This window comes from Notolepis coatsorum (assembly GCF_963971535.1).
Source record: "Notolepis coatsorum genome assembly, chromosome: 8".
Taxonomy (NCBI): Eukaryota; Metazoa; Chordata; class Actinopteri; order Aulopiformes; family Paralepididae; genus Notolepis; species Notolepis coatsorum.
In genome coordinates, this window is record NC_140172.1 from 54,113,487 (window position 1) to 54,136,176 (window position 22,690).

A 22,690-nucleotide genomic window follows, 5' to 3' on the forward strand; every position below is an offset into this window, starting at 1 on the left:
GCTGTGGGTAGGGCGTTCCACATTGTTGTGGCATAATTGCGAAATGTGTTTTAGTCCCTTGTTTGAGCCGAATCTGGGTTGAACATGATTTGTGGAACTCCCTCTGGTGTTGTGGTTGTGGAATTCACTGACCTTTGGGAAGTATTTTGACATGTACATGGGTATCTTAGTGGTAGTGTGTATCTTGTAGACCAGGGCCCTCATTTATCAACGTGACGTACGCACGGATATGTGCTTAACCCGTGCGTACGACCATTTCTAAGCAAAGTGTGGGATTTATCAATTTGAACATGAACTTGACTTTGTGCGTATGTCTGCTCACAGCCCAGAGCATGCTTAGCTGACGCCCTGTGGTAGAATATGGGGACTGCAGACGGACGGCATAGATCAGTTGCATGCATTAGTTTCAACGCGGAAATAAGCTTGACTGACGTGTTCTGTATGACCCCCGTAATTCATTATAGTTCATTGTGAAATAGCGATATTAGTGAAATGATTGTCAAACCCTAAATAGCATGTGGAATAGGTATTTCTCTCCGAATGAATGCAGGTTTATATATATAGCGTTATCGGGTGCACTGACTGCGCTCGCAGGAACTGTTTTCAGAGATAGCATCAGATAGGGATGAATGAATGAATGAGGGGCAGTCTAATTGCAGAGAGAACATAATATTAACTAGAGTCCACTACCCGAGACACCTCCTTCATTTGTACCGCAATTTGGGACCCAAATTGGAGCTATAAGCTTAAAAGCTTTTCCGTGCTTATTTGAGAAGGTCCAGCTGCAGAGCCGGAGAGACAGACAGCAGAGAGACAGACAGACAGACAGATAGACACTGTTCCACAGTGTGTGTGTGTGTGTGTGTGTGTGTGTGTGACCACTAGTCTCCTAGTAGAGAGACCCCCCCCCCCCCTCTGGACCACCTCCCAGTAGAGACCCCCCCCCCCCCCCCCCCCCTCTGGACCACCTCCTAGTAGAGACAAGTTTTCTGAAATTGATGTTTATATATGCAAATGAGGCACTTCCCCATTAAATATGTGGACATTTATGGATGCAATAAGGCAAAATGAAGTAAAATAAACAACTAAATGTGTGTTATTGACGTTTTATTGTCACTAGTTTCATAGAAGACATGTTTAGGAAGCAAAATATAACAAAATCTCAAAATCAACAAAAGTATATTTGCCTATTCACCTGCAGTGTCTCGCCTTAATCCTCATCTTCGTCTTCTTCCTAGAGAAGTCTCTACTAGGAGGTGGTCCAGAGGGGGGGGGGGGGGGGTCTGAGTCTCTACTATTAGACTAGTAGTCACACGCACGCACACACACACACACACACACACACTGTGGAACAGTGTCTGTCTGTCTGTCTGTCTGTCTCTCTGCTGTCTGTCTCTCTGCTGTCTCTCTCAAAATAGTATAAGTGCTATCTTGGCCCTGAGAGTTGCTCTCCGGCTCTGCAGCTGGACCCTTCTCAAATCAGCACGAAAAAAGCTATAAGCTTATAAAGCGATTTAATATGCTAAACTTCGTTTTAAATTCTGTAATTCACATTTGTTTATTTCATAAAGATTTTCCCGACATAATGCTACCTGCCCCGACCAGATCCGTGACTCTGTTGCGATACAGATGAATTATCTACTCAGAAAGCTTATAAAACGATTTAATATGCTAAACTTTGTTTTTAAATTCTTTAATTCACATTTGTTTATTTCATAAAGATTTTCCCGACATAATGCTACTTGCCCCGACCAGATCCGTGACTCTGTTGCGATACAGATGAATTATCTACTCAGAATAGTATTATAAAGTGGCTATCTTTTATGCTGTAGATCACTGCTGGTATGTGCGTGCAGAACCTTTATTTCAGCGGGGACTGTAGTATTTATTTGACGTTACTGTACAATATATGTGTATTAAAAGACGGAGCTGTCTTTTATTGTATTATAATAATTATTAATATTAACACTTTGAGCGCCACGCCTGGTTTTCCTTTTTACCGGCTGAATGCCACCATCGGCGCCAATGTTAACGTTAATATCGCCTAATCTATGTTTTAAATTATGGCTATGTGTCTAATCTGCCCATCTCATTATCAAAGACTATTTTCCAGTCAGTGCTGTCAAGGCAGATTGTTTTTTTATCGCGTCGTTTCCGTTTCAGAGCAGTTAGAAAAGCCCCCGTTTTGATATAAAAAACAGCTCATTCTGGAGCATTCTATGAAAATCGTCTTTTAGTGGAATATTCCACAACGTTGATATTCGTCGGCCTTTTTATGAATCGTTTTCAAATAAACGCTAGATGATCAATATTATACGTGCACGCAAGCACATTACGGCCGTGCACGGATAATCGCCTCGTTGATTTCCTCTCAGACTTTTACAGTGAAACCGAAAGAAGACATTTCACAAAACAGCCTATATCTTCATCAAACTTACTCTGATTATCCTAACACTGATAACATAGAGTCCTTACCTGACATCAGATGGTATCCAACTGGTATATTCCAATTCCTGATCACCATTCGAAAAGATCGATACGTGTATGGATCCAACGCGATACTGTAGAACTCCATGATCAGCGGGGATCTGAGGTTCCAGAATGAACTGTGGTAACCCCGGCTGGATCAGTGAACTGGAAAATGTGGAGTACCGGATTTTTTTCCCCATTCATTTTCATTGAGTCCATTCCAAAATCACTTATGTCATCTGGGAGACGACAGGGGGCGCTTTTTTCCACAGTGATCGCCGGCGCCGCTCGGCTATACTCGGGTAGGCTCGGGTGATGCAATAATTTTTCAGATCGCTAAAAAAAAAAAAAATCCGAGAAATCTCGTGAGTGGCATTCAACGTCACTATTAAAAACCCGAGATATCTCGTGAGTGGCACTCAAAGTGTTAATATTAAAAATAAATGAAGAAAGGCGTTCTTATTCCAGCATGCATTAATGACACCAACGGGCAACGGCAAAACAGTGGTTAATGGTCTTTATTAGTGTTTGCGGTGTCCAGGCAGCAATGGTCTTTTAGGAAGTTAATAGATATAATATCCGACATCACCGTGTACAACACGCTTCCCTCGGCTTAGTCCACTTTTCCACATTTCATGGGGGTGTTCCATTACCGTATATGGTTAATCGGGGCGGTTCTGGTATGCAAATACTTAAAACAGTGCACAAGCTCCAGCTTAGGAGCAAGGTGATATTTATCAAGACAACTGTGCGTAGGACCTGTGTACGCACGTGTGATAAATCCCGTTTTTTTTGTGCGTGCACACATTCTAAATTCTGTGCTTACGTGTGGAAATAGAAGGTTTTCTAAGAAAACTTGATAAATGAGGGCCCAGGCCCATTGCAAGTTGCTGTACAATGTCGTCTACTCTAAGCCATCCTAGGTTGTCAAAATGGGCAGGTACCCTTGAATGAGTACTCCTGTTGGAGTCTTTAAGGTATTCTTGTTTACCAGAGAGAAGATCCGGTACAAGAATCTTGTTCGTTGGTTGACTTTTTTGATTACATTGGTTGCCATTTTGTCATAGGAAAGATTTGCCTCGAGGATGGAATCCAGGTAGGGTACGTTTGGAATTTTTGGACCCCCAGCCTAATTTCCTGCTCATCGATGCTGTGCTTCATAACTGGATACCCAGCTCCTCCTCCATTAGCCACAAACAACACAAGTGGAGCCACTGTAAAAAGCACTTAATCATACTCAAAAACAGGTGCACTGTGGAGTAGGTTTCAGCAGCAGATTTTGTAGAGTGAAACATGGCCCTATAGTATTACTTTACATGTGTTTTGTGGCTTACTGGAGCTGTGGGTATCCAGTATTTAGAACAACATGGATTATGCCGATACATTACTTTACCAACCATCATTGATAAGTAGGAAATAGCCGGTGAACAATCCTGAACTTACCCTTGTGTCCATTAATGACCCTTTCAAGAGTCTCAGTTTGGCTTAACCAAGAGGTTATTCTTTTGCCTGCTATTCTGCTGTTCCATTCTAACTTCTCCTTTAAGCCCACACGTTGTCACATTGGTGTTTGTGACGTCCAATGTCTCTGTTGTCAAGCAATACAAGTCCACAGCAGAAAGCACAGTGAAGTGTGCAGTAGCAGTGAACAGATTTCCGGTAGGCTCGTTTTAGAAAGTTTGTGAGCAAACCAAGAGCACAAATACGTTTTCATCCTATTTGGTAAAAACAATAAAATGTATTGATACAATTCTTTTTAATTAAATTGTCATGCACCCAATGTGCCCAGCCCACATAGACTTACAAAACACTACACAAACACTACAATGGCATATGCTGTGTATGTAACATAAAATGCATAATTGGACAGTATACACAATGGACCTCATGATCGAAAGTGTACGTAACTATCTTCATAACTTATCTTTGTAAGTAGTTTGTAAGAACAAATTCCGAAAGATCACTGCCTGAATGTGTGGCCAAAGTGTTCTCAGCTGCACTCCGCTGAATGAAGCACGTCACTCATTATTAAACTGAAAGCGCGTTCTTGTACTCCAGTATTTGCATACAGAAACGCCCCGCCGGCTCCTTATATAGGGCATGCAAGGACCATACAATTTGCAACTGATCAAAGTTTTATTTGATTAGATTAAAATGTATTGTCATTATACAGCACAAGTACATTGCAACAAAAATAAGTTTGGCATCTAACCAGAGTACAAATGTAACAGTAAAGTGCAATATTAACGTGGCAAAAAAAGTGGTATCGGACGGGTTTGTGTACAGGTGAACAGGTGAAATCGGAGTCCAAAAAAAGGATAGCAAAACACAGGAGAGAGATGCTGGCCACTGGAGGAGGAACAGGAGAGAGATGCTGGCCACTGGAGGAGGAACAGGAGAGAGATGCTGGCCACTGGAGGAGGAACAGCAGAGAGAAGCTGGCCACTGGAGGAGGAACAGGAGAGAGATGCTGGCCACTGGAGGAGGAACAGGAGAGGGAGGCTGGGGGAGCGCAACGTGTGGGAGGCTCACACTACTTCCCCCAGTTCCCTCCCTCGCTGAACAGGCGCCCTGACAAACCTGTAGGAGTCGCTGTTTACAACGACCAGGATACACACCCCGCCGGCTTCCCACCCGCTAACACTGCCAATTGGTTAGTATGGACGACCGACCAAGCCGGAGGTACCGCTGACAGCTGGATTCGATACCAGTGTCTCTGCGGTGATAGGCAGGCGCTTAGTCCGCTGCGCTACCCAGCCGCCCGGATCTACCGATTTCTATGGCTAATTGTAATGTACCTGAATGTAGGCTAATATTGATTCAGTGCTCCATATTGTACTGTCTCACTCTTTGTAGTACAGTAAGAAGTGCCGATTAGGAATCAGGAAATCATGAGTTTGAATTGTTGCTACACTGTGTCACATTATACAAACACATACAACCTCATTCATATAACCTTGCTGACAATAACCCTGTGTGGAACAGTTGGCCAGGGAGTGAGACACTTCTTGTCAACCAGGGAATCATTTCTCTTTCTCTTTTCTGACAAAGCAGTGCTCAACAAGGAGGAAATAGCCTAAATCCTTGTGTATCTTCCATGGTAAAAAACATCCCTTGGTGAAAACGGGACAGGCAACATTCCTCTAAAGTACTGTACTTCCCCCTCCCAACCTGACATGGCCTTAGTATTGAAAAACGTATTACAATCTCAGTGTTTGACTGAACCAAATGCTAGAGAAAGAGGGAGGGACCACAAGCCACACCAGCTGGATGCTGTTGTAACATGCAAGCATTCCTCAGATGTAAAGCACAGGTGACTTTCCTTAAAGCGACAATGTGCCTTTTTTCTAATAATAATAATTAAATCAAGTTCTGCAGTGTGTACCGAGCAGATTGAGACCGCCGGCACTCACCTTCGCTGCTCTGGCCTCAAATGGTCTGGTGAGACAGGCTTAGTCAACCTTTTCGCAAAGTAGCCTAAGTCTTGAACAAATGAGATGTGCAGAATGCAGCATATATTTTTGGAAAACAAATAATGCAGCCACCTCAACCACCAACAAACCAGGAATTCACTCTGTAAAAAGTCTGCATGTAAACAATTTTTTTTAAATACACAGAGGCAACAGAGCAAAGAGGCTCATGGGAGATGTAGTGAAAACACAGAGACGGTACCGCTTGTGGCCAGGCAACATGTAAATAAAGTACTAATCGATCAAAGGAAAAAATTACATAATGTACGTTATGTTAGCCATAAGTAATATATTTACGTGTTGTAGGCCTATAAGTAATATATTTTGCTAAGCAGATGCTAGTTAACCTGTACTGTAGTGCACTGTGGTGGTCACTTGCTGTGATACATAATCCAAACAGGGCAGGCTCTCTCGTTCTCTCGAGGAACATGGACCTTGACCTGAAGTCATGCAGTGTGCTTTGGGCATGATGTAGGGTGGGTCCGATCCGCTTTAATGACCGACACTCTTGGCTCTAAAATACACTAAGGCTGTCCCCGAAGCCTGTTTTTGGGATTCGAACTTCGTCAGGGTTTTTCGAACGAACGTTCGAACCTTCGTTTTTAATTAAAAAAAATTATATTTTATTTTTTATAAATATCCTCAAACTAAATCCTCAATTTGAATAAAGTGATTATTAATTAATCTTAGAAAAGTCTTTTCTTTTTTATTAAATCAACTTTCCAGCCCCAGACCCAGCCCAGGGAGAAGCCCCAGCCCAACTAAATCAATTAAATCAACTTTCTTTAATGAATATAACTCGGTTGCTTTTAATACTATAATATTAGTGTAGCCTAATCTTTATCTGCAACTGTGAAGAAAAACCCCATTGATTTAAACAGAATTAATAGGAAAAAGAAATACATTTTTTTCTTATATATAGGTATATATATATATATTTTTTTTTAGGTATTTTTTTAATAAAAAATTCAGATTTTTTTTAGAACGAACGAAGGTTCGAACGTTTGGGCTCGGCCCTAAAATACACATGTAGCACTGTACGATAGGCCTAAAAAACGCAACCTCACAGTGGTTACTATAGGAGTCCTGGTAATTTAGTAACGGTTTGCACTACTGCCTTTGAGACAACAATGTACTACTTTTTCCATCATTCCTACTAGAATTACTGCTAAATATCCTACTTCAAATCATACTGTTACTGTTTCTAATTGAACTACAATCCCCCTACAGCAGTGGTCACCAACCTTTTTAAGCCCACTTTTTCTTTTTGTGAAGGCAAGATCTACCTATTGAAGCGTTGAGAGAAAAAGACAGCCAAGATTGTACTTTAAAATAAATGACTTTTATTTGCCTGTATTCTAATTACATGCAATGCTTTGGTCCAACATTAAAACGTCAAAGTAGAACTGTAATATGTACTTTCTCAGTCAGTGCTAAGTGCAGTCATCTTATGCAGCATCACTTTTCACATCAAAACAAAAGTAGAACTGTAATGTGGACTCTCATATTATTAACATTGACAAACATATTTACAATTAGCATTTTATAAAGTAGAACTGTAATGTGTACTTTCTCAGTCAGTGCTAAGTGCAGTCAGTGCTAAGTGCAGCATCACTTTTCACATCAAAACAAAAGTAGAACTGTAATGTGGACTTTCTCATTTTATTAACATTGACAAACATTTACAATTAGCATTTTATAAAGTAGAACTGTAATGTGTACTTTCTCAGTCAGTGCTAAGTGCAGTCAGTGCTAAGTGCAGCATCACTTTTCACATCAAAACAAAAGTAGAACTGTAATGTGGACTCTCAGGGAAAAAATCCGGGAAATATCTACAGGGAAAGTCTCAAAGATCGACCAGTCGATCGCGATCGACAGGTTGGTGACCACTGCCCTACAGTCTTCTACAACTCCTCCTGCTCCTACTCCAAACTCTCCACTCAACCCATTTACCTTTTACGAATATAGAAAAGGAAAATCCTGGCTTTTCAATGACACTGACGTGGTTTTAATGGGCTACAACTTGTATAGAGTGGACAGAGTTGGAAGGGGAGGAGGGGTGGTTATTTGTGTTGAATCTGGTTTCTCTGTAATGTCATCACCAGACCAAGATGTTTTAAATATCTTGCTTTGAGGGTTCAGTTGGAGCTTACATCAGTGTTTGGTTGTGGTATGGGTTTACAGATCCCCATCTGCTGATCTAGGTTCCATTGACGCAATAGCCGATCTACTTTAATCTTTGAACTTACCATTATTTCCCTACCTACACATATGACGTTACATGATTTTTGAACAGAATTCATTTGTATTTTAAATTTGTCTAGTCTTCAACAAACATTTAGCTGATGCTGACCAGGCTTTTCAGTTCACCTTTCAACCCTTCTCTATGTACACTGAACAGAAATATAAACGCAATACTTTTCTTTTTGCTCCAATTTTTCACAAGTTGAAATCCAAGATCTAAGACTTTGTACACAAAGGGCCTATTTCTCTCAAAATGTGTTCACAAACTTGTTCAAATCTGTTAGTGCGCACTTCTCCTTTGCCGAGATAATCCATCCAGGTGTGGCATACCAAGATGCTGATCAGACAACATGATTATTGCACAGACTGTGTGCCTCAGACTGGTCACACTAAAAGGCCACTCTAAAATGTGCAGTTTTATCACACGGCACGATGCCACAGATGTCACAAGTTTTGAGGGAGCAGTTGCCCGTGAATTGAATGTTCATTTCTCTATATCAGGGGTTCCCAAACCTTTTCAGCTCGAGACCCAAAAGAGAAATTCTGTGTTTCCCCGGGACCCAAACTTACAAAAATACATCATGAATTGCCATAACATACATTTATAAACTACTGATAAAGAACACAACAAACCATGGATTTCAAATGTATATGAAATGTATTTATTTAATTATAAAAGTACATCACAGCAATAATCAGAGTGTAATGTTAAGTATCTCACCACCTCATAACATATGTACATACAATTTTGCAACACTTTTAAATGAACAAACATGTTCTACTCTCCTTTCTATTTCTCACCCCTTTTTCAACTCTCCATTTCTTACCCCTCCCTCCGTCCCTCCGTCCCTCAACCTTAAACCCCAACATTGAGCAACATTCTGATTAATTTGTACTGACATATTTAAAAATTCTACTGACCTGACATCATGCTAGAAGGGGTATAATATTTCATCTATGGCACAATGAAATCTAATGAGAGGTATGTGGCTGGTTGAAGTTTTCAACCAGCGGATCTATTCTGGACTTGGTTTTTGAAAGTGCTATTCTGAGGTCATGCTGAGCATTTAGTCTGTTTCTGTATTTGTTTTTCCGGTATGCTAGAGTAGAAAACCCAGATTCACATAAGTATGTGGTGCCAAACTGAATCAACACATATAAAGCTTTTTTTTTTTATAAAAAAAAAATATTTGGAATATATATTTTTTAATTAATTAATTTTTATTGGCGACCCAATAAAAACAGGTCCGCGGCCCATTTTGGGTCGCAACCCTAAGTTTGGGATACGCTGCTCTATATAATAAGCAGTCTCCAAATTCATTGTGAGGTCGGTTTGATGTACTATACTACTCATGATGATGGCGCGACCCAGGTCAGTCGCCGTCGGTTTTGCTCCGCGAAGATTGTGCGTACTTTTAGTTATTATGTTTATTTTTAGTACCTTTTTTATGAAAACAACACTGGCTGGGACGTCATACGACCGACAGTCACTTATAGACCTAAACTCCGGACTTAAAGAGGAGTCTAGCGACACTTTATACTAGGGATGCACCGATATGAAAATTTGCGGCCGATACCGATTGTTCAACTAATGTCAGGATCCTAGGCCCGGTCCTGGCTGGACTGGGCAGGATGGTAACACTGGGCAGTACCCTCCACCTAACTTTGGGCAATGCCCTCTATCTGACATTGGCCCTCGGCCTGACATTGGCGCCCTACCACCCTCTAGTGGTGACAAACAATCGGTGCGCTCCAGTACACTGGACATCCTGACTACTGTGTTAACTATAATTAATAGTTTGATTAATGTGGTGTCATGGTGTGTACTGTCATTGTCTTTCCCTTCCCTGGTGTGATGTCATACACTGTTTTGGGTTGTTAGGAGTTGCTTTTGTGTTTAGTTGTGTTTAGTTGTGCTTTGCTTATTGTCTAGGTGTTGTTTGTGATTCTGTGTTGGCCAGGTGTTCTTAATTGCTAATTAGGTGTCTGTCTGTCTCCCCTTCGTTGTGGCGACATTCCTCCAGTTACCCCCTGTTCCTCCACGTCGTGTCACACCGTTCTCCCTCTAGTAAGTCTTAGTGTTTGTTGTTTTGTATTGTGAAGTTTGTTATTTAGTTTCTGTATTTTCCTTGTATTGCACTGGATTCTACAGTAAACATCATTCTCCAAGCTTCACTCCTCGCCTCTGCCTCCTCCATTCCTTCCCTTTCTGTATTATTGCATTCTACCTAACCCCATCGTGACAAACTAACACAATCGGCCGATACAGATACCGATATTTGTGAGAAAAAAAAACAAGTAAATTATATATTTTTATGAAACTACTGTATATTTGTATGTCTCTAAATGTTTTGATGAATTGAAAATGGAGGACCCTTATGTAAAAAAGCAGAAAGTCTTTTTCTGGTCTTCATCCTCCAGTCTTAGCACTGTTGTTGTATTGAGCTGTACTGTATTGTACCCATTCTGCAATCTGTTAATAAAGTTTTCAATCAATCAGACAAATGTATAGAAAAGCTTTTATTATAACCATATAACAAAAAATGATATTATTGTTTATGAAAATGTGTTAGCCCTATGCTTGACTATTATTTTAGGCATGGCAACAAATAAAATAATAATAATAAAATGAATAAATACAATTTTAAATAAATAAATAGGCTACACGTCTCTCTTTTTGTGTTACAAATTGTGCTCACCGATATCAACATAGGCCTCTTTACTTACTTAAAAAAGGAAACATCAAGAAATATGTTTATGGTATTCCATCATGCCATGTGTGTTTTTTATATATTTTATAATGCTCATGATTATTGCTGAAGTCTGAGTCATACAATACCCACTGGCTTTCATCTTCAACAGACTAACTTGACTAAAAAGACAAAAGTGTATGAGTTTTAAGAGTTTAAGAGCGAGTTTAACAACGAATGTTATAATAAAAGCTTTTCTATACATTTGTCTGATTGAAAACTTTATTAACAGATTGCAGAATGGGTACATTCAGTACGGGCTCTCTGAGCAAAGGAAGTGAGAGATATGAATGAGTAATGCTTGCTATGTTCGACTCGGGTAAATAATATGCTGATGCTATTGAACGTGTAACTATATAACGTTAATGCCACAAAACGAATGCCTTTGTTAATCATAAGTAACTTTGATGCAGTAGTGTGTGTGTGTGGGGGCGGCGTTGTGCAGGTCGCTTGACTGAAACTTTTTTCAACGTTTGAACGTGTGGGCCAGATTGACGCGACACAAATTGATGGATATTTATCGGCTACTGCCATCGGCACATTAGAGCTTATCGGCCGATAGGCCGATGGCAGTCAACAAGGCACTTATCGGCCGATACCGATACCCGACCGATATATCGGTGCACCCCTACTTTATGCCAAGATTGGCCATCGGAGATCAGGCGGGACAAAGACAAAGACAAAGAAGGTGGCAGGACAAAGAAGAAACACAGGGGAAGGAGGAGCGGAATCAGAATAATGCTAAAAAGTTCTGCTTACCGTCCAGCGATCCCATCTATTTTTCTGGCAAATGTACGTTCGTTGGAGAACAAGATGGATGATCTACGGGCGAGGGTTCGATTCCAGCGAGAGGTGAGAGACTGTAACATCATGTGCTTCACGGAGACATGGCTGAAAGCCTGAAACCAGCGACTCCGGATCACAGCGTCTCTCCTTCAGACTCCTTCAGGGCAATTCCATGAAAATGTCAACCTCACCATGAACATTTTAAAATAACATGATCATAACCAAACCAATTTAAAATGTATCATCAAGGTCTATATTTTGAAGTACAAAATAGATTTGATCGTAATATTTATGAGAATGCATGTTTTTCCACATTACAGAAGGAGACACAATGATGTAAACATTTATTTTTCGATTAACCTAATTGTATGACTTTCTGAATGGCAAAATAATAAATCAACAGATATTTTTCTAACCTCACCTTTGGTCATGAAGGGCTGTTGTATCAATATGTGAATCAATTATGTACTTTGTGTCTTTCCATTGGCAGGTGAAGCATGCTTTTATAATGCCCCTTTATGGGACAGCCAATGTAACGTCCATAACGTTTTCCAGGAAAAGTTGTCATAAAACATGCATCTGGAATGCAATGTCAACCAAACTTCCTAAGCAAAGCTAACTTTTATAAAGATGACATATTAGCAACAATTAGTCATTCTGGTCTTATTTTTTGTATTCTTTACAAGTGTTATGCACGTTACGGTGACGGACGTTACATTGCGAATGTGTGTTGTTAAGTCACAAAGAAAGTTCATATCGCTGTCAATCGGTGCGCGTCTCTCGCTCTCTCTCTCTCTCTCTGGTAATATCAGTCATTTCTGAAAATAAATTACAACGTTTTTTGAAAATAGCTCTTTATTTGATTAACATAAAAAAGTGTTTTCTATACAGAGATATCGACATCGGTAAATATCGGTATTGGCCAGAACAGCAATATTAATATCTGTTAAATCAGAAAATGAGTTTTGGAGCAATTCCATGAAAATGTCAACCTCGCCATAAAAAAGAAAGTTATAAAAAATCAAGTTCAATTCACTCTGCCTGGACTGGTTCAGAGAAATGGTATCTCCCTCTGTTATCCATGATTGAGGTGTTCACGAATCTGATCAAAACTGACCCAGGACTTGTCCTCTTTGGTTGGAAGTGCAAAGACCAGGCCTGATTTGTCATTTTTTCGGAGAAATTGAATTTCAGCCCCTGTGTTGTCTTGCTGGGTGACCAATCCTACAAATTGCCTGTTCGTTTTGTTTGTTGTCTCAAACTCAACGAGGAGACAATCCCCTGTCTTGATGGTAGGTGGGTGACAGTCGACCTTGTCAGAGGATACAGGTGGTGGACGTCTGGCCTCTTCAATGTGACTACTGGCTTGTGTGCACGAGACAGCTGGGGGTCTGGCTGTTGACAAGAGAGAGGTGGTCTTGTCAGAGGAGACAGGTGGTCTGGCCAATTCAGAGGAGGAGAGAAAAGTGTGATGGTATGATGTATCAGCGGTGGAGTACATCTTGTGTTTGATCTTCCCCCATGATACAACCTCGATGTGATGCACTCCCTGTGTGCCATGAAGGGTGGGGACATCTGCCCACTTGGCCTCCAGCTCCTGTTTCTCACTGAAGCTCTTGATCTCCTCAGGTGTCACCTCGTCAACAGCTATGTTTGGGCACCTCTGTCACAGTATGATGTCATAATAGTACATTCTAGAACATTTGTGTTCTATATATATTCAACAATTCTCTCAGCATTTCCTGGCATTTTTTCAGACTACAACATGAATCCAGACTGGTTTGACCCTCAAAATGGTCCACCGAAGTCAAACACATGTGGGTAAAGCCCTATTTTTGATAAGTGTTTTTTGTCTATTTCAGACGTGTGACATCCATAACGCAAAAACGTATCATCCATAACGGCACTTTTTTGTGATTCATGCCAGGTTTTCCTGAATGTGCTTTTTGGGTACCTCAAACCCTTCCCTACAAAGTGATAGTAAACATGTTATTCTTTGAAAAAGATATTCACAGAGTTTTCATCATGTGTTCAGTGAGTACGAAAAGCTTGTCAATTTCCGTAACATCCATAACGCTGTGTATTTTGTCACCTATCTCAAAATCCAAAAGTTAAATAATTTTTTACTGCAGGCTCATCTTTATCTCAATAAGTGTAACTAAAATGTATAAATTATACTTCCAATTCAAATCGATGCCTTGTCAATGTTAAGTTAAGTTTCCAATTTTCTCTCTGAATGTAACATCCATAACGCTGGAATTGCCCTTCACCGTCTTCCGAGCGGACCGTACAGAAGCCTCCGGGAAGAGCTCTGGAGGGGTCTGTCTCCTTACCAACAACGGCTGGACTAGCCCAAAGGAGATTAAGATACTCTCCAGCTCATGCTCCCCGGATCTAGAACATCTTTCCATTCAATGTCGACCATTTCATCTCACCCGAGAATTCACCGCCATTATCATGACGGCGGTGTATATCCCTCCCCAAGCGAACACCGTCGGGGCCCTGGCGGAGCTACAGGGGCATCTCAACATCCACCAGATTAAACATCCGGACGCAGCAGCCATGGTCATTGCCGGCGACTTCAACCAGGCGAATCTGAAGAAAGTGATGCCGTCCTTTTTTCAGCACATCACCTGCTCCACCAGGGGAGGAAACACGCTGGATCATTGCGACACCCTGTTCAGAGCCGGCTACAAGGCAGTACCGCCTCCGCCATTAGCGGGGGCTACAAGCACGTCGGATCACGACTCGATTTTCCTCTATCCGGCTTACAGGCAGAGATCATGTGACGCTGTCGTGTCACGTGAGGTAAAATGGTGGTCCGACGAATCAGAGATCACGCTTCAGGACGCCCTCGAGGACGCCGACTGGGGAGTAGTGTTGTCAAAAATATCGAAAAATCGATACATATAGATTCTGAATATTTAAAACGGTTTCAATACTCATTTCCCGAAATATCGATACTTTCTGCAGTATCGAGCTCTGGCTTGCTCGCAGTGTTCTACCGCAAGTTGTTGACAGACAGACGCACGCTGTTGCAGAGCACGCTTGCCCCTCCTCCTCCTCCGCTGCAGCCCTCCCCCTCGCAGACCTGTCTTCAGTTTGTAAACAAAGATTTTAGCTCTGCAGAGCCTCCGCAACTTGTGCTTGTGGATAAAGAAAACAGCAGAAGTGCTGTTTGGAAGTACTTCGGGTTTTAAGTAAACGACAAAGGAAAAGCTAAAGCCCATTTGCAAGCGTTGTTACAGAGCAGTGCCAACGATACAGCTATTAGCTAACGTTAGCTAGTCGTTCCTCCATTAGCTTATGCTAGCTAGCTGGCCACCTTTATAATTACTTCATGGAAACGGAGTAACGTTAAGTAGAGTTCATTCATACTACACTAGTACACGTATGAACTCGACATAACGTTACCCCGTTTCCATGAAGTGTTTAATTAGCAGTAATCTTGTTGAAAATGTAACGTTAATAAATGCTCCGAGTAGAAATCTCTCTCGCTCTCTCGCTTTCTCGCTCTCGCCGTCATGAAAATTGTTGTAGTTGTTTTAACCAAATAAAAAGCAGCAGCACTATTGCATACATGTTTGCTATGTATTTTAGCATGATGTTTTATAGATGGCTAGGTTAAACAGGTTTTTGTTTTTAAGAGGGGTTTGATTTAGATTAGATAATTTAGTTATTTTTAAATGTCTGATCTAAAGATAAACAAAGGGTTTTAAAAGTGTTATATTTATCTTCTCTTATAGTACCAGAGAGAAGCTGAGGAGAATCAACCAGCAACAAAAGCTAAATTTGTTTAAAAAAAATATATATATATATATATATATATTATTATTATTATTTAAAAAAAAAATTGGTATCGAAAAGGTATCAAAATATCGATACTTTTCAAGGTATCGTATCGAAGTCGAAATTCCAGTATCGTGACAACACTACTGGGGAATGTTCCAGGGAAGCGCCAGTGACGTCAGCAAGTTCGCAGATACTGTTGTTAGCTTCATAGCAACATTAGCTGATAGTATTGTCCCCACAAAGAAGGTGAGGGTGTTCCCGAACCAGAAACCGTGGGTTGACAGTACTATCAGAGCAGCTCTGAAAACTCGCACCACTGCTTACAACCTGGGCAGAGCGACAGGAAACATGGAGGAGTACAAGACTACAGTCTATACTCTGCGCAAAGTTGTAAAACTTGCAAAGAAGACATACGCTGATAAGATGGAGGCACAAATGGCACAGAATGACACAAGAGGCTTATGGCAAGGGCTACGGACGATAACTGACTACAAAGTCTGCGCCCCCTCAATGGGGAGTGCCGACGCCTCTCTCGCGGACCAGCTCAACTCCTTTTACGCTCGGTTTGGGGCAAACGATAGCGACGCTAGCTCACCGGCTAACGACGTCACTGACGCACCGGCCGTCGTGGAGGGGGGGGGGGCATCCACGGGGGGGCGGGGGCACTCTCTCTCATTGATGGAACACAGTGTGAGAAGAGTAAATGCAGGTGAACACCAGGAAGGCTGCTGGCCCAGATGGGATAACAGGACGGATACTTAAGTTCTGTGCTAACCAGCTAGCCCCAGTGTTCACCACCATATTTAATCTATCCCTGGCGGAGTCCGTGGTCCCTGCCGCGTGAATACTTTCGGCAACCAACATGCCCTTCCGCGTTGCTCTGATTGGCCGAGCGCGCGCATGAGCCGCGACGCGCTCCTCAGAGGCAGGAATACTAAGCTCCCCCTTAACGCAATTTATACAAATGGAAGTATTGATTACGCCGTAACAAATCATTAAAAAAATATACCGTTAACTGGAATATGGTGTGCCTTTACACATATGTTGGATTATGTAATTGGTTTGTCATGACAAACCAATAATAAATCGCGATTTACCCGGTGGCTACAACAACACACAGTGACTACATGTATCATTGTTTACAATGAACGGTGGGGCTAATCTAAAGGACTGGACACGGACGCGTTAAACTAACCTAAAGTTAGTTGTTCACCAACAATCTACAGACACAAACAAACACAGAACCGGACTGTTATATTAAATTAATTGATTGCTGTTTAACGCGTCCGTGTCCAGTCCTTTAGATTAGCCCCACCGTTCATTGTAAACAATGATGCATGTAGGTACTGTGTGTTGTTGTAGCCACCGGGTAAATCGCGATTTTTTATTGGTTTGTCATGACAAACCAATTACATAATCCAACATATGTGTAAAGGCACAACATATTCCAGTAACGGTATATTTTTTTAATGATTCGTTACGGCGTAATCAATACTTCCATTTGTATAAATTGCGTTAAGGGGGAGCTTTTGATTGATTGATTGAAAACTTTATTAACAGATTGCAGAATGGGTACAGTACAGTAGGGGAGAGTGGGGTGAGTAGTGCCACTTTTTACTTAATTAAAGTGCCTTTAAAGCAAGGGGATTACAGTAATGCCCCCAACTAAAATATGTACATATAGTTTAGGATGTTGTGCATCCCTGGGGAAAATCACTTTGGATCTTAAATAAACTGTTACAGAAATATAGCTTTAGAAAAAAAAGTGGTTTTGTGGCACAATTTGCCTCCGGTGCGGGGTAAGTTGTGACATTAGAGAGAATACACTGGGGTAAATTGTGCCATTGATAATTTTACGTAAAACAGATCATTTTAATCTCAAAAGCGGTAAAAGCATCCTGCAGATATTCATCTCCTTTCCAACCTGACGTATAGTCTTCCCCTGTTGCACCTCTTTCACTGCTCTTTCCAACTTCTCAAGAGGAGTTGAAACCCTGTCTGTCTTCCGTTTGTATATCTGCGTGGCATAATGGATTTTGGTCTAAAATTAAGAATATCACATAGTTTTAGTGATCAAATGCAAGAATGCAATGTACAATAACAATAAAACACAATAAAGTAATATATATATAGTTAATAAAATAAGTTGGGGCAACTTAACAAAGAGAATATCTGGCACAACTTAACCCAGGCCCTTTGGCACAAATCACCCCAAGCCTACCATTTTGAAAAAAAATGCATCCCCCAGCTGTTTTGAGCTAGCATCATGCTAACTGTATAGACTCATGGTGTAGCTTACTAAAGCACTAAAACATGTGTGAACTGTTTTCAAAGTTGTCTATAATTGTTCAAACACAGCAATAAAAAAACCTTGATCATACAAATTTTACTTTGGAGGGCAAAAAACTGTTTTTTGAACTTAAATGTGCTTACCTCTCAAGCCAGGTGTCTCCCTTCTCTGCAGGTTGAGTGAAATGGATGCCTCTTCAAAAATATGTTGTCACATGACCAACTTCTTCTATGGTTTTCTAGATAACAGGGGTGGAACTACATGCCCCTTGGCACTACTCACCCCACTCTCCCCTACAGCTCAATACATACAATTGTTAAGGGGATGCAGACCAGAGAAAGACTTTCGTCTTGTTTACATCAGGGTCCCCCATTTTCAATTCATCGCTTAGTATTCCTGCCTCTGAGGAGCTTGTCGCGGCTCATGCGCATGCGCGCGATCGGCCAATCAGAGCAACGCGGAAGGGCATGTTGGTTGCCGAAAGTATTCACGCGTCCCTGCCTGTTTCAAGGTGTCTACTATAATACCGGTACCAAAGAAATCCTCCCCAACAGGTCTCAATGACTACAGACCGGTGGCACTCACCTGTGGCCATGAAATGTTTTGAGAGGCTGGTTAAGGATTACATTTGTGCCTCCCTCCCCAGTGATATGGACCCTATGCAATTTGCATACAGGCCAAACAGGTCCACTGATGATGCGGTCTCCCAAGTACTGCACAGCACCCTCTCTCATCTAGAAGGGGGGCTATGTGAGACTCTTGTTCATTGACTATAGCTCAGCGTTTAACACCATAATCCCCACCAGACTGGTGGACAAGCTGATCGAGCTGGGTCTGAGCTCCGCTCTGAGCGCCTGGATACTGGACTTTCTGAGTGAAAGGCCCCAGGCGGTCAGGGTGGGGGGTCAGACCTCCAACACCATCACCTTGAGTATCGGGTCCCCCCAGGGCTGTGTCCTGAGCCCCCTGCTGTATTCACTATACACACATGACTGTGTGGCCAAGTTCAGCTCCAACTCCATAGTGAAGTTTGCGGACGACACAGTGGTGGTGGGGCTTATCTCTGACAACGACGAGAAGGCCTACCGGGAGGAGGTTGAGGTACTGGAACGCTGGTGCCAGGACAACAGCCTGCTCCTGAACATTGGTAAAACCAAGAAGCTGATCGTGGATTTTAGGAGAACACAGCAGGGGATACACACACCACTGAGGATAAACGGGGCTACCGTGGACAGGGTGAGCAGCTTCAAGTACCTGGGGGTCCACATCTCAGAGGATCTGACATGGACAACACACATAGATTCAGTCGTGAAAAAGGCGAAGCAGCGCCTCTACCACCTGAGACAGTTAAGGAAGTTCAGAGTATCGGGGAAGATACTCCAGTCATTCTACTCCGGAGCTGTAGAGAGCATCTTGACTGGAAACATCACTGCCTGGTATGGAAACAGCACGGCACAGGACAAGAAGGCCCTACAGAAAGTGGTACGCTCAGCTGAGCGTACTACGGGTATTGCACTACCACCCCTGCAGGTCCTATATAACAAGAGGCGCAAATCCAGAGCCTGCAAAATAATGAAAGACCCTCACCACCCCAACAACAGCCTGTTCAAGCTGCTGCGGTCAGGCAAACGCCTGCGAACACCAGCAACTAGGACAGAGAGACTTCGGCTCAGCTTCTTCCCCCAGGCCATCAGAGTCTTGAACACTGAACTCTCCACACACAAGCACACATGAGCACACACACAACACACACACTGTACACGCTCACACACTAGCAGTCACTTTAACATGAACACACACACTCATGCTGCACACACTCACACTTATGGTCACTTTTACACAATGAAAGGTCACTTTAAAAACAAGAATGGGAGTGGTTCTTGTATAGTAAATAGATGGATAGAAAGCTAGCATAAGGACGCATAGTATAACTTGAGATTGTATAATATAGCATTGTATAGCAGTGTACATAATGACCCAGTGCCTCATCCGTAGCTAACAGTGTATTGCACTATCACAGGACCTAGCATGTCTTGCCATGCTTTTGTAAAAACCATGTACATATACCTGATATGTCTTACTCTTATTACTTGTACTATTGCACAAATGTCGCATTCTCATCCTATTGGATTCTTACTATTGTATTATTGTATTATGCACAATCGTTGCGGGCAAAGACCCCCCGCATTTCACTGTATACTTGTATGCCGTGACAAATAAAACTCTTGACTTGACTTGACTATATACTGCCAAACTCTTGGAAACAAATTGGGAGATGGCTTATTGTAGAGAAATGAACATTATCTTGGCGAAGGAGAAGTGCTCACTAACACAGATTTAAACAAGTTTGTGAACACATTTTGAGAGATATATGCCTTTTGTGTGTGTACACATAGAAAAAAATCTTGGATCTTTGATTTCAACTCGTGAAAAATTGGAGCAAAAACAGAAGTGTTGCGTTTATATTTTTGTTCAGTATACTCTTTTTTTTTTGATCCAAATATTTTCTATATTTTCTCCCATCCCAATTTCGTATCATCCAATTCAACCCTCCCCTGTCACGAACGCTGTTTCTTGCCTCCCACAAGCCGGCTGCAATGTGGACTAAGTCATACATAGCACAAGTCCCCTCCGGTACTTGAGGTAACAGCAGTCGCATCTTTTCACCTGCGCAGCTCGATCTCTCAGTGGTGAGGAGTAACGCGTGGGAGGCTCACGCTGCCCCCGACACTTCCTGATTCCACTGCGCAGGCGCACCAACCGACCTGTAGGAGTTGCTGTCCACAACGCCCGATCCCCACCCATCAGTTTCCCACCCCCTAATACGGCCAATGTGTATTAGTACGGACGACCAGCTAAACTGAAAGCAAATGTGGAGCACTGGGCTCGAACAGGCGAGCCCAGCGTCTCCAGATTTCGTGGCGAGCACCTTGCCCACTACGCCACGTAGCCGCCCTATTTTTGTTCAGTATACTCAAAGCATTAGGCTACAAGCCATTGATAGCATTCAACTGGAGAGGATGAATTTGGATTATCTTTTTCTAAAATTGTCAATTATTACAGAGCAATTAACGCATTTATTTAATGTTTCTATCTCAATGGGCAGATTTCCCATGTGATTCCTTTACATGTAGGTACTAGGTAGTGATAGAGAGGATTTAAATGATTACCGCCCAATCTCCAAACTACCCTGCTTAGCAGAAATCTTGAAATCTTTGGTAAACAACCAACTCTAGTGTTTTCCTTCAAGTCACTCAGTTTTTAAAGGAACACGCCAACTTTTTGGGAAATTAGCTTATTTGCCATCTACCCTGGAGTTAGACAAGCAGATACATACCCTTTTCTTCCCTGTGCATGCATTAGGCTTAGCGAATAGCCGCACCGTTAGCATAGCTTAGCATCATTCATGGGTAGTAAGTGTGCCAGTGTAGCTTAGTTCCCAACACTCCAAATACAACTCCAAAACGTTCCTTTAAACATGTTGTGACCTGTGTATTATTTACCATGTAAAAAAATGTATACAAAATTAGACATTTTCTTTTTCTAAGCAGATCGGATTTTCTGAAAAACAGGGCTTTTGAGGTGATGAAATCACTCAAACAGTTCCTTAAGTCCACACCAATCTGCATTTAGAGCTAATCATCCACAGCACAATTTCAGCTGTTACATTAGTTATAAGGATATAGCCTGGTATCTGCAATAGATAAAAAGAAACAATGTGCTGCCCTTTTTGTGGATCTGTTAAAAGCATTTGATACAGTTGATGACCTTTTGCTTTTACAAAAAGTATGTAATATTGGTTTGGGTAGAAAGCCTACACGCTACACCAAGCCACACTGTTATATTTCATTAGCAGACAGCTACGCTAATCATATAACTAGGGTTATAGGATAACCTTCGATATGAATATATCTGTAATAATCCAATATTTGCTAAATATCTTTGTTTCCATGAAAATAATTTCAAAGAGAAAAAAAAAACGTTTTCACAATGATTTTCTCTGTTTGTGGTGCTCTTACTTTCAGGTGGTAACTAAGGATTCCACCTCCAATGAACCATGGGGGATATACAAAACTAGCTCCAAGTTCCAAAAGTGTGAATTCATTAAACACAAATTGAGAGCGCCCCCTCCACATGGGTGTATGAGACGCCCCCTCAAGAGAATCATTTGGAACCAGGCAAAAATCACCAATCACCAAGCCTGTGGAAACCAGTGGTCACCCTCAGAACGAGACCCTGGTGTGTTGGACTGCCAAGAAGAGTGATCGCCATGATTGACCTCGGCTTCCTGACGGAGAAGGAGCAGGAGCAGATCCTCACTGTCCTGAAGAGAGACGCTGAACTGAGGAAAGTTGACGAGGAAAGGGTCAAGTGAGTTCACCTCTTTCCGTAGTTCCACGTGATGAAGTTGCATTAACCCTTTCAGGTGTACGGCCACAACGGCATGATTAGACGTTTTGGGAACTCAACATTATAGCAAGTTAGGAACGACGTAGCAATGGCGTTGATGTTTTAGAGCAATAGAATAGAAGTTGACACAAGGTCTACTCTGACTAGGGTTGGACAACAGTGTCCATAGTTACTCCCCATGGCAACCAATTGTCATCAAATATTTAGCCAATCCCCTATGTATTTATCTGTGTGTACCTGCCCCCCCCCCTCTATTATCTCTATCATTTCTCTATGTCTGCTGCACTGATAATAATTTACTATGTTCTTCCTGTGCCCCGGGACAGTTCAGTCACTATTTGTGAACACACACCACTCTCTCTTAAAGATAACCTGCCCATTGGTGATGGTCATCGAGATGTAAAATCAAGGACCGCTCCTTAGGTTTTAATTCTGGTTCAGATTTATGGTCCGATGAAGTCATAGCCCCCATTCATTGT

General features: G+C 41.9%; 1 protein-coding gene across 13 annotated transcripts in view; it reads left to right on the plus strand.

The window, feature by feature from the left end:
* The window catches only part of sytl2a (synaptotagmin-like 2a), a 128,381-nt gene that overhangs the window by 22,710 nt on the left and 82,981 nt on the right, over positions 1 to 22,690 (plus strand). For all 13 annotated transcript variants that reach the window (XM_084320275.1, XM_084320270.1, XM_084320279.1 and 10 more), the window contains exon 2: positions 21,827 to 22,172. In XM_084320275.1, the coding sequence (XP_084176401.1) occupies positions 22,072 to 22,172 (101 nt within the window). In that variant the 5' untranslated portion in view covers positions 21,827 to 22,071. The remainder of the gene's footprint in view (positions 1 to 21,826; positions 22,173 to 22,690) is intronic.